We start from the raw sequence: 13,840 nt of genomic DNA, 5'->3' as shown, positions 1-13,840 counted from the left end.
TCACAGCCAAAAATACGATCTCTATAATATCACTTTGCGAGTGGAGCAGGACACTCACTAATTTTTTATTGGGGCTCATTCCTTGGGAATGTCCTTTGTTACCATATTTCAAATGTCCATCTGCAAAGAAAACAACTGCAACCGTACCAGGGAAAGATCCTACCGTTAAACAGCCCTGGACATTTACCAGGGAGGAAGCAGCATGAAACTTGTCACATGTAGCACACACTGTCCGCGTTGTCCTCTCACTGTCAAGTACCAGGACCACACGGGCCCATAAAAGTAAATCCTTCTCACTCCTCACTCTCCTCCTCGTCCCCCTTAGTGCCTTTACTCCAGCGCTGGAAGCAATGAACAGTTGAAGCCAGGAAGAAGCTTGTCATGATGGCCACCACAGACACCGAGATGCCAGAGAAAATGATGATGAGCAGGTCTGTTAGAGTCAGGGTGGCCTGGCACTCACGGAAGCTGTCCTTTGAGAGCTGGGTCAGGGATACGCGCCTGCCGTCCATGGGGAGGGAGCACTCCATGCCTTCCACCCCTGCATTGAAACAGGAAATCTGATTAGACAGATTTATGCAGTGAATGTGCATGTCAGATTTATGGACGTCTTGATAAATTTACTCACACGGCAGCCACTCAGAGATTTGCTCAGAAAGAGCAATATACACATCATACAAATGTACGAATTTATTTATCACTTCATTGATTCTCCAAAGATTTAAAATGTAAGGTGATGCATATTTGCCCGTTAGACCCATAGTTCACACAGCCCACACCTGCTCAGAGGTCTGAAGTGATCAGAGATAACATCCTGTGCATACTCTGAGGTGTCTAGTTTGTAACGCAACTATTTAATTCAGACAGTGTTGTGTTGTAAAAGATCTGAATTCAACAGAGCAATGCAGAGTGGGAGCTGATTTAATAACTGTAAGGTCAATCACAAGTCTTCACTTATGAGTTGAAGTTGTACTGTGTATACAGTACACCCACCCACAGAATGACTGCAGGGAACAAAGTCGAAAGACTAAGAAACTGTGAAGGACAGCGATACTGTAGTCTACTGTTAACTATATATCTACTGTACAGAACGTTTGAATGTGTTCATTTGTACTGCGTTTAGCTTTATTTTTGTCCTAATGTGTAAGCTGCTCTGAATGGCAGCCTATGTCTGTGCCTCTGACAACTAAACAAATGTGTTTGCTTTGGTACATGGTTTGGAAAATGAAATAAACGCCCATTTAAATCATTTTAATTTCAGCTGCCAGCTGCACAAGGCAAACCTCTAAGAATATACTTCCTCATTAACTACGACTCCTGGTTGCATCTCAAAAATTTACTGGTGTATCAGTAAAGGGCACCGTCTGAGACAGGGGCACCTTGACCAAACTCATCTCAAGATGAAAGTATGATAAATCAGTGAGTGCTGCTCTCTGTGTCTCTGTCACTTTCACAGTTTATTGTTCAGACATCATTTAAACGGAAAAGGACAGCGACTGTGGCTTACTGGATTTCAAGGGTACAAGTCTTCCAGTGAGTCTTCTCTCCAACTTATGATTGCGACTGGGATCGACACCGGATCATTAGGGTCCGTTTTAACGTGTATTTGGTAAAGACTGAAACCCTCACAGACTCATTCGTTCAACTTGTTTTACTGACAACTTCGATAACCTTTGAGTTTCATTTTGAGCTAAATACACATTTCGAATTCTGTTCCAGGCTAATAAATAATATATATCTCAGAACTGACATACTATTAACACTTCAGAAGACAATCTATACGGTCAGTAACTACCTTCATATTGGCCATGTACTGTATGAAAAACTAGACACACTGATGTGATGTTGGCTTATAGGTGGGTAGAGATAAAGCCTTGCAATGTGGGTGGCTACTTTTTACTGATACTGCACATGCAAATGCACACACTTGGCAGTACATCAATTCTGGATCTTTGCTCAACAGTCAGCACAATTTGTTATAATACGAACGCAATAGCTTCTCTTATGATTGGCTACAATGATGTTCATCTATCAAACTACCTTAATCCTGAATTAAAACCTGCATTTCTTTGTTGGTATTTAATATTTGACATTAATGTCATTAGTTATTGAAGCAAAGTGAACAATATTAATGATAAAACCTTGTTGTACATGTACATGAAACTGCTTCAAAAGTGTTAAATGACAATGGAAAAAGAAATCATGGAAATTGGTGATGACATGGAATTGGTTTCCATGCTCCTCCAATTGACTCTCTACAGTATTAATTAGGTTTGTAACTGAACTCTTTAAGAACTTGATAAAACTTAGTGACACTAATCCCTTAATATAAGATACAGATTCTCACATTTCTTCTAACATTCGATCGGTAGAAGACACGAGATACACACACGTGCACACACATCAAAATGCCAAACTTACAGGGCAGCCAATACATTGCAGTTATGTTTTGATTATACATTAAAAGCTCATTTTTAACATATAAATGTGTTATTTTTAAAAGCTCCTGCCTATATTGTAGTCTTACATCTCTGATGAAGGTCTGTGTGACCAAAAGCTTTGCAATAAACTGAGTATTTGCAATGTAGATAATCTCTTTTCATTTACAACTTTTTGCATCCAGCACCTTCTTGACTTGTGGTTGTGTGCGGTGGCTCTGAATATATTTGCAAGACTTGAATCTCAACTATGCATCCCACAATAGCAGGGGATGTAGAGCAAGATCATTTGATATTAATGGATGGCCTCGCCCTCTTATCGAGCTTATGCTCAAGTCTAGCAAAATACAAATACAAGTACATTACAAATACATACAAATACAAATGGGGTTCATCACAAGTACAAACAGCAATATATGGTGCTGATCATTAAGAGCCAATGTACACATTTCCCTTAAACTCAAACTGTGCAATTTATGTTGAATTCCCAACTATTTTTGCCACGAGTTAAGCCTAAATAGTTAAAGGCCATAATTAAAGTCCAAATAATTTCCTAAAATATCGGGACACTGCAGTTTGTAGCAAACATTACTGAGGAGGCTGAGTAACTTGCTGTGAATTAACACACATTTAGTGCCCTTGTGAGTATGTGGGATTGAGTCCAAGAAAACTAAAGTACTTAATGTCACCCAGTGCAACGATGTGGCTCATTTATGTGTTATTAATTGTCTTTGGACAAGAATGGAGGTTGATTGAACAGAGAAATACGATACATCAGGCTTAAGTTACACATGCAGTGTGTCTCAGTGGGAAAACGTAATTGTTTGTTTTGCTCTTTTCATGTCATGTCCAAAATCTGCTTTGCTCATTTTGTTTGAGAGTAACACCTCATTAATGTATGTAACTAGTGTACCCTAATCTGTTTTTTTTTAAATATATATATATATATATAAAAGGCTGGCATCACTCCCATCACAGCATACACACAGGCCATAACCTGGCTTGCAAGAACCACAGCAGAAATGTGTGCTGGAAAAGCTCCACGGAAAGATCAAGTAGCTTTGAATCAGAATCATATCAAATGAGTCAGAAGCAAATCAGCATCAAGAATGAGGCTCCAAACTGATTCGGAGCCAATACCAACAATCCTGGTGGAGCCAAAGAAGAGCACACTGGTTCTTGGCATGACTAATTCTAAGGCATGTCTACGATTTGTTGCGTGAATCAGAGATCAAAACAAATTCATAGCCTACTGAGAAAACTGCTCAGTCAAACTGTCTGGCCTTACAAACACGAGCACAACACATTTAGAGCACCGTTGCACGGGAGGTAGAGCAGGGTAGAGCAGGTTTGGGGTTCGATCCCTGGCTCCCCCCGTCATGTCGAAGTGTCCCTGAGCAAGACACTGAACCCTAAGTTGCTCCTGATGGAGGCCAGCACCTTGCACGGCAGCTCAGTCACCCTCGGTGTATGAATGGGTGAATGAGACCTGATCTGTAAAGCGCTTTGGGAACTGTTATTGTTGAGAAGCGCTATATACGTGAAGACCATTTACCATTTAATCTCCTCTGCGGCAGCTATGAGCTGAAAATGTATTGTTTTAAATCTAATATTCTAAGAATTGTGTTGCATAACTAGCCATATGCCTCACACTTTAAAAGCATCAGTTCGGTTTCCAAATCACAGTTGGACTCAGCAGGGCTTTTAGGGAGTTGTACTTTACTGCAACAGTTCCAACAACTCTCTGGTGGGACCTTGGACGTTATAAATATGCAGACTGTGATTTTTCATAATGATACAGTGTTGTGAAATTAGTAATGATTTATTCTCATGTTTGCCATATAAGGTAGTCCGAGCTATGTACTTTTGATTTTATACAAACTAGGATAAAAGTGTATTCAGAAAGAGGCAGATACAGACAGAATGCGCTGACCTTGTTGCAATTAATCGTTCAACAGCAGTTGAAGTGAAAAAACAACAGCGTCATTGCCGCACATCTTACTAAAGACAAAGAAAACTTTGAATACATCTGAAAATCCAATATATCGGAGTGCCTGTCCTGTCTGTTTGTGCCGAAGATGAATGGATAATATTTATATTCACAGTGCTCGTATTGAATGGCAAAATAACCCATCACCTCAGAGACTTGGACTTTGCCTTTGAGACAGTTCTGTCTGGTCTTGTCTGTCCTAGATGCTTGATTAATAAAATGAAATTATTCTGGTCAACACATGGCCCCTGCAGGAGAATTATTATATTTATTATGATCAAAACAGAATTAAGGAACAGGCCAATGGTGGAGAGAGACATGGAGTTTGATTATTGTAACGTCAGGTATTCCTGACACAATTTTCACATCAGTCTAGATATGTGAGCACACCACACAATACCAAAATCTACACTTTGTGTGTTTGAAATGTAATGCATGTATATATTCATATATCTGCCATTTATTGTAATACAAATGCACCTCGTGTGTTCCCTAAAACAAAATACACAGGACTTGCAAGGCGAGATAGCAGCTTTCCACTGGAGCTGCATTGTTGCAGTTAAGAACTAAAATTACACAATAGGGCACCCAGACTCATTACACTGCTTGACAAAAGGGATAATTACTGAACAGCTGTGGTTTTCGGCCAAAAGTGGAATCTTCTGGAACAAACACCATGATGATAGTTTCCCAGTGTTACAAGCTTGTCTGTGACAAAATGTGCACATCTTTCACTGAGAGATGACGCCCAGGCTTATAAATGTGAACATGGCCCCAGAATAAACATGCAGTAATCTGAAAGTCTGATATGGAAGTGCTTCCTTAATTTGTTGACTGTGAGCTGCTTTATGTCACACACAAATAACAAACACAGTCTAACCTACTACAGCTACAGATAGTTATGATATCTCCAGTTAATTATCAACAAATAACTGCAGTGAAATCCATTATTATACAGTCAATTCAGCTGAAGGAGCTATTCTGTTTGCTGATAACTGGTTTCACATGTTGACGAACCACTAAAAATATGTCACCCAATAAAAGAAAGTAATTTCCATTTACCTTGTTTACCTACAATGCTAGCAATGAGGGTAACTGCTACTGTACCATAAAATAATCTGTGAATGCTCCAAATCCAAATAAAGGCAGGTTTTGTCATTTTTTCCATCGTTGCTATGTGAATAAAATGTTACCATTACTAAAATCTGACATTAAAACACTGATGTGTTATGATGACAGTACTAGTACAGTATGAGGGAGAGTGGGTGAGAAACTAACTTTGTTAGGTGCTCATACCTGTAACTTTATTTGGCACTTTTTCAGTGTAATTCTGTTGTATATGGAACTACAGTTGCAGACCCCAAACACCACTATGATCACAAATAGTGAGGCTACCGTACAATAATGTTACACAAATCATGCTCTTACACCATCAGGTATGTCAGCCCACACAGCTATGTTACATTCCTGGTGCGGGCAGTTGATGGATTACATTTAGGATTACAGCCAGCCGAGGGGTTAGGCTATCTGCTGTCTCGGCCGTGATTGATCTACCTCGCTGTGACAGACTGATATCGGAGGCTTGTTTCTCTTCGCTCCCTCAACACCACACTGTCTGTCCAGATTGATCTCTGCACCAATGGCAAAGGCAAAATCACCACAATCTTACACCTGCAGACTCCTGCAGGAGTTGGCATTCATGCTAAAGTCGTCGCTTATTCCCAAACCACTCGTGTCTAGACACTCTACCTAAATAATCAAACTGTGATAATGACTCACAAAACTGACCCCTCCCTACTTCATTAAATGAAATGAAATGTGTCACTCAAATCCAAAACTCAGTAGAGAAAAAAAAGAACCAGGCAGACATAATTACTGAGAGATTGAAAAATTATTCAGTTGCGTTAACAGGAAGAGTCTGGGGGAAATCTGAAGGGAACATGATGAGAGATCCATACAAGAAGAGGGCAAGAGTGGGAGTTGGAGAGGAACAGAGTGGAGAATGCGTGTTATGAATGCACAAAATGACAAGCATTCATGTGACAGTGGGGTGAGGGTGAATCATTCAGGAGGGGATTCCTTCTGCGTGGAGACTCACTGACATCACTGTACCATGGACATATTAAAAATGTCTCATCACAAAAGCATAAACTCACAGAAATGTGCTAATTCCCAAATACAAGAGACGATGGTTAAAAAGCGAATACTACTAGACGTCTATTTTTCATCAAAACAAAAAGCTGTTTGTCTACTGTCACAATTCATTATGATGAAACAGCTAAATATGCAGGTCTTAAGCAATTTCTGCTTCACACTCGACCAGGCAGAAAGGAAAGTATCCATCATGCACAATGCTGCACACTGCTAGCGTAATAAAGCTTTTGGCTTTTCACCTTTTATTTCTGACACTGGCAGATTATCCCTTTCTGCTTCTGTACATGCAGCAGCTGATGCTATCATACTGTGTAATTCTGTCCACCTTTTCACACTCTGCTCTCCCTTCCAGCTCTCTCTCTCTCTCTCTCTCTCTCTCTCTCTCTCTCACGCCCCAACTTTAAATAAACATCAAATTAGGCCAGGATAAAAGAAGCTGTCAGCCTGTGTTAATGGAATAGATATTTTCTCATCACGTATCCATGAGTGGTAAAGATAGCATGTAATGTCGAGTGTGGCAGCATGGCATCGCGTGTGTTATATAGTGCTGGTCAATGGCATCATATTTTCAGAGCTGCTTGTGCGTTGTGGTGACAGGTCTCTAGGGAGCAACTCGATATGCTGCAAAGGAAAATTCAGACTTTGACCCTGTCACATGAACTGTTACTTTGTAGTGAAACTGTCCAGGTCATGACTAGTTTTGATAGCAATGCCTCAATAGGCTTCAGCCTCGGTCTCTCATGGGAGTTGGCCTGCCCTGCCCTGTAGGCAGCTCTGGCTCCAATTACCCTGGCCAATGTGCCGTAGAACTGTGTCACTCTGAATTATACATGGCCTTTGTTCATCCTTAACCCAAGAGCACTGGAGACAGCAGTGGATCATGTTTACACTCATCCCTGCATTAAAACATTTACGAACCTGATTGGTGGCTAAAAAGCTTACAAATGGCACCAAAAAACAAAAGCACAAGGATGCAGACAGTTATATGTGCATCTGTCTGATTGTTTGCGGCTCAAAATGAATACTTTACTTTATTCTGCACATAAGAGACAAAACACAGCCATGTGGAAAGAGATCTGTCCCCCCAGAATTTTAAGCATCCTCCACCCACTCATCATGCTGACCTGCAGTAATCAAAGTTATGCAAACAGAAAAGTGTGCTGCTGTGTTAACTTGAAATCACAGGGGAAATCAAGACGTGAAAAATGGAATGGGAATTGGGTTTACAGCATGGGCTCTGCAGCTGCTACATTATGCAGGCCATCACAGAGGGAACCACAGATACCTCAGGATGACTTCTAAAATAGCAACACAGGTTTGTCATGTTTTATTGACAATTTTTAGATTAGTTTAAGTTCTGTTCAATTACCCTGCTAGTGCCACGTTTTCTGAAAGTCATGACAGCCAAATGTGTTGACGTTCAATCAATACACCTCCCGTATAGGCCTGTGATGTCATCAGCCTAATTCATGTTACTGAGGAATCTACGGGCACACCTAGCTTTAGCTGATTAGCTGACTCCTGACACCTGTACTTTGTCCTGATGACAGGTTTAAAAGTAAAACTAAATGCTTGTAAGAGCAAACGTGTCCCTGTCATACTGTGTCCCTAATCCTTTCTACATACTAATGCTTTATAGTAAGAACTATATACTTATCTTTACAACAAACCTTTCTTTCAGATAATATAGAAGAAATGAATGTACTAACAAAAAATTATGATGTGTTCAGACTGACATCAATCAAATGGTGCAAATGGTGTCTTGGGACACAATCTAACACTGATAAATTAAAAACAGTAAGTAAAACTGTTGCACCTCTTTTTCTCTACACATGGACTGTTAACCTGCATGCAACCAAAGCCCACTCAAAAGTGATTGGTCAACACTACTCGGACTACAAACGGTCTACAAATGGAAACCAGAACATGTCCCTTGCCTACAGAGTCTGCATTCATATGCAGATATCTGTTACTGGAGATTACTTGAAACACTACTGCCATTCAATAAGGACACAAGAAAAAGTTCAAATTTTCATACTTTCACATACTACTTTTTTTCTCTACTTACCTACTCTACTTTTCTCTTTCATTACTTTTTACTTCTCTTTCAACAGTAATGTAAAAAAAAAAAAAAACCCATTCAAAAATCATGCAGATTCCATTAAAATAGCTCTGAGCATACTCAAGTTTGTCATTATGTCAGTTTGAACTGGGAAACAAGGATTGTTTGCAGTCCATTTAACCTTTATGTGTTTTGAATATCAGTGGAGCTCTTGGTTTTAAGAGAGGCCACACTCACATCAAATTTAAACAGTAATTTAGCTCTGTAATGGATTTGTTGTATGATGAAACAGACATGAGGATGCAACACCCACACAGATGGAGAAAGTACGCTGGTGTACAATTTAAAGAGTAATTTCTGTCTCTGTAATTGACTTTCTCCGTGATGAATGGAGATATTAAGTTGAAACACCCACACTGATTATGGTTGTTAGAGTTGATACATATTGAAAAGCTTATCAAGCCACCCTCATTTACTAATGAATGTCCATCTGTTATTGTGTGACGACTTCCAACACAGCGTTCCAGGGAATAGGCCGACGCATTTTTCCATGATCGAGAGCTCAGTCATTATGTTAATTAGGTCTGGCAGTATGATGCCTGCGCATATGAACCGGTCGTGTTCGTAAATCCACCTCACTATAATCCTCCACTGTAATCCATATACATTTTCCTGCAGTACTTGTTAAAAACTGGTAGTTCAAGGGTTGTGTCATTAGAACTTGTTTTGATAATCTGATCTAAAATTCAATAGGTTAGTATAAACTTCTGCTGTTTATCCATTTGAAATTGATTAACATGTTTACAAATATAAGCAAAAAGACTCTTGCAGTATTCCATTGTCAATTGTATTTGCTAGTTGTGTCGCACTTTTGACCGTCTTTCAGTTTGAAAAATGAAGCAACTCTCTAAATTATACACAGAGGAAAAACAAAAACTTGTTTTAGAGAATGTCTTCAGTTCAGTAAAACATCTTTTTGTCCTCTCTGACCTGTTACAGAACTAATTTGCATTGCCTTAGAAGAGAAGAGCCTTAGATGAAAAATAATTATTCCTTTTGCTAAGAAAAAAAATGTTCGTGTTACTCCTCCAGCACTATTAGCATTACAAAGTACCTTCCAGACTACTTTTATTGGCCAAAGACGAAAATGATAAAATAATACAATACATAAGACCACATGTAGACCACTTTAGATATGCCAGACAAATAAGCATGTATGTGTGCGTGCTCTGTGGAAGCTGGTGGACTCGTCTCTGGGGTCATAAAGCAAACGCTCAGTGATGGGGATGTAAAGCTGCATCTGAGGTGAGATACGCATTACTCAATTTGAGAGTGTGTATAAACTGGGGCCAGTTGGCAGCCATGCCAGCGGCTTGGCTGGGCCTTTGGCTTCTTCTGATTGTTGATGTCTGCCTGGCCAGCACTACTAATGCAATTCATTATGCCTTGCAGTTGACAACACTTAGAACCCGTGATTAATGCATTTGCAGCCTCTTACTAGGGGGAATTAAGTATTCTTGCCAGTTTATCAACTTCCTTCCTCACAGGCCCAAACTTGTCTGTTTTTAGGGCAAATGCACAAAGGCCGGAAAGCGAAAGCAGTATCAATAGCACGGTACACCATGGCCTAAATGTATGAGTGAGTTTGCTTTTGTGAGTTGTCAGCAGTTTTTAGGGGAGCTGAGTTAAAGCCTTGGCCAACCTGATCACAATTAGGATTTGAGCAACATTTTCATTTTAATTAGCAAATAGAAGAATGACCATTCTTGTTATGAAATCTTAATCTTAATTACAATATGACATCTCATGATATCAACGTCCAGAGGCTTACATGTCTAACCAGTTTCATGAGGTTAGGTTGGTTACCAGTTTCATATCTGATGCCTATAATCCTTTCTCACATCAAAATAATAAGAAAAAAAAAATCACATCTTGAGTCAGGAGATTTGGGCCTCTACCATTCAGGTTGTACATACATGTCAATTGTATATACATGTCAACATTTCACACCCCAAACACCCTTGGAACAGTGACAGAAATAAATGTTCCCACTCCTTATCTGTACACCTTTATACAACACCCTGCACCTGAACATTACGTACTGAATTTAAAAACTGAATAATGTTTTTAAAATGCACCTTGTATACCCATAGGCATATGTCACAACACTGCGAGCCACATTCATATTAAATTCCCAGATTAAGCCAAAGTCATGTAACGCGTCAAACCTACAACTCTGATCTGAATATGATAACAGCACGAGCTACTAGTCATGTGTGGCTGAACTGTCAGATCTGTTTATTTTTGCCTACTCTGCTCCCACATGCTGGCTTGCACTTATGAGATAACTGCTGTCTGTGTCCTTTGTAAGGACATAAATAGTAATGTACATATGGCTGACCTTCAGTAAAACATTTATGGTTCCCTCTGAACAAAACATAATTATGATGATTTGTCGAGGAATAAATGCCTTCTGACAGGTGTTTTAGATACTCTATGCAATCTACTTTAAAATCAAAAACATCAAAACAGATTTGAACAATTGTGAGGTTTTATCCAGGACATATCTTGCAACCACCTATAATCCAGTAGTTTTTAATGTTGAGACCAATCAGCTTGATGTAAGCAGATCTTACCCACAGTATAATACTTATAAAGGGACATGATGATCTGCTTTGTCTTGTGTTGTTCCTCGGATATGCATGCACACATTCAGATTGCCTTGCACACTCAAACACACCAAAACTTCAGCCCTGTTATCTAACTCAACCCTCCAGGCTGAATCACAGCGGTAGACAGGGTCTATAGTGCGGTCCTAAAAATTCACATGGATAGGGTGATAAACACAGGATTAGGAGAAGGGGTTTGACTTTCATTGGTCTAGGAAAAAAATATAATACATTGATAATATTGCTGAATTACAGTGTCCACCAAATGGCAAGTATTATATAAATAAGTATTATATAAATATAAGCCGCAAATTGATCGATTTGACTACCACGCAGGATAGAGGTCATGCTCAGTGTATGCATGGTGAAATGTGAAACCAGAGAAACTGCAAGCTAAATTTCTTAACACGAGGTGTTTCAATTCTTTTTCCACATTGGACAACTCTGTATTTTGAGTTGGTGCCTCATTTAAAATTTTGAAAACAAAGCATCCTTTTTGTATTCATTTTCAAACAAGCTCTATTGTCTCACATTACACACTCTGTCTCACACATTATAGGCTATGGGATTGCAGGAAGAAAGAGACAAAATTAGAACAAGGGGGAGGGAGTGGGGTTCCCTCTCCTAAAGGGAAAACATAAATAGACCAGAGAAGTGTTATGGCAATGGATTTGCCATAATACTGTTGTATGTTGTGCTCAGATACACTTTATGTGGGTCAAGCGCATGGAAAGAAAATGCATCTTCTGTTGCTACTTACCGTTTGGAAGCTTGTGACTGTTCTCCATCAGCCATGCAAACAGGTTGGCAAAGTTGCAGTTGCACACCCAGGGGTTGCCCTCTAGCCTCACCACCCGCAGGGAGGGCAACTGACTTAGTGCCCCCACCTTTAGGGTAGACAGTGCATTACGCTCCAGTTCCAGTTCTCTCAGAGAGGTGAGGCCCAGGAAAGCCTCCTCACTCACCATGCTCAGATATGGGTTGTTGCCCAGCCGTAGTTTGATCAGGCTACGGGACTCCCCAAATGTCCCCTTAGGGATTTCAGTCAGATTGTTGCTGCCCAGGTCCAGGAAGACCAGCCTGGAAGAGGTGCTGAGTGTCCCCGGTTCTATGTGGGAGAGGGAGTTGTTCCGGAGGTCCAGGTAGACCAAGTCACTGTACAGAACCAGGAAGTCCGAGGGGATACGGGGTATCCAGTTGTCAGCCAGCAAAAGCCTGCGCACATCCAAGGGGATCTCATTGGGTAGACGGGTCAGCCCGCGGCCACTGCAGTCCACAGTGTGAGGATCTGGGCACAGGCAGGTTACTGGGCAGTTTTCCCCCCGGGTCCATAAGACAGAGGACAGCAAGATGAGGATAAGTTGGAGCCAGCAGACACATGGCAACATGGTCAAGGGGGTGAAATGAATTATGGAGGAAAGAGGCTCAGGGTAAGGGTGAAGAGGAGAGGGTGGGTGGGGGTAGAGAAGAAGAGGGTGAGGGTCAGAGGGCAGGAGATCAGGACAAGGGAGGGGAAGGGGAAAGTGAAAGGGGGTGGATGGGGATCAATCCTCGTGAAGGAACATCCTGCTGTTGTAGAGATGGAAATCTGGAAGGGCTCAGGAATTGTGAGACGGCAGAGCAGCGGCGAAAACTGTTTTCCAGGAGATCATATAGCAAGCTGCTTGGATAGAACAGCAGACTGCCTGCTTTGAAGGAGCAAAGAGAGGGAGATAGTAAGCAGTAGGGAGCGGGAGAGCAAGAAAGACGGAGCTTAACAGAGAGGGGAGGGTAGCTTAAGAGAGGTAAATAGACACGAGCGAGCAGGGAGTGATGAGAAGCCGGGGGCACGGACAAGGGAGAGGGGGGTTGAGGAGGGGGCTCTGTCCGCCACGCTACCCCACAGTTGATCTGGCGGCAGTGACAGACAAAGACAATAAGGTCTCTGACACAAAAGGATATATGAAGCCGTGATTCAAGCATGACAAGCAAAGAGTAACATCATTGCATCCCTCCATTAGTCCCAGGTCTCTGTGCAGAAAAGCCTGACGGTCTTAAACGAGAGAGAGAGAAGCTCACGGAACATCGCTCAAGTGTGTGGTAAGGTTGCCCTCCCCCTTATTATTCCCTCTCTATCTCCCAGTGCCCTGCAACATGCTGTGATAACACAGCACAGCTCAATGTTACCCTGTCCAGCACCGTATCAAGGCTGTGTTGCTGTGCAGAGAGAATCCAAATGTCCAGGCAGGTGCCTCATGGATGTAGATCGCAGTGCTGAGCTGCACACAGCCATGCCACTCCAATGTCTGCCTCTGAATCTACCACGGTAGATCCCCTCTCCTTATTTCCAGGGAGGCGTGCCTGAACCACGCTGTCAACATGTGATGTCACTTCCTATAATGTGAAGAAATGACGATCAGTTGCATCTGGAAAAATAAAGGCAATTATTATTATTATTTATGCTTTATTTTAAAGTGCATTCAGCTGTATGTCCTTCCACAAAACATAAACAAATACTGTGGCAAATTATTTTAAAAAACATTCTCCT

The 13,840-nt window shown here is 41.1% G+C and overlaps 1 protein-coding gene across 1 annotated transcript; it reads right to left on the bottom strand.

Annotated features, from left to right (window-relative positions):
- Positions 1-293: 293 nt before the first annotated feature.
- Positions 294-12,701, bottom strand: LOC139283400 (leucine-rich repeat-containing protein 38). Its single transcript, XM_070903399.1, has 2 exons — positions 12,074-12,701; positions 294-541 (listed from the first exon to the last, which is right to left on the bottom strand). The coding sequence occupies exons 1-2, from the start codon at positions 12,699-12,701 to the stop codon at positions 294-296; spliced, it is 876 nt and encodes a 291-aa protein (XP_070759500.1).
- Positions 12,702-13,840: the final 1,139 nt, after the last annotated feature.

Source organism: Enoplosus armatus, chromosome 3 (genome assembly GCF_043641665.1).
Source record: "Enoplosus armatus isolate fEnoArm2 chromosome 3, fEnoArm2.hap1, whole genome shotgun sequence".
Taxonomy (NCBI): domain Eukaryota; kingdom Metazoa; phylum Chordata; class Actinopteri; order Centrarchiformes; family Enoplosidae; genus Enoplosus; species Enoplosus armatus.
Note: the sequence above shows the minus strand (reverse complement) of the source record. Positions and strands in the feature narration are given on the sequence as shown.

Excerpts from the sequence above, each read along its gene's own strand:
- LOC139283400 (XM_070903399.1), bottom strand. The coding sequence starts at position 12,701 with ATGTTGCCATGTGTCTGCTGGCTCCAACTTATCCTCATCTTGCTGTCC. Across the intron at positions 542-12,073 it reads CAGTCACAAGCTTCCAAACG|GGGTGGAAGGCATGGAGTGC; the intron begins GTAAGTAGCAAC and ends GTTTCAATGCAG.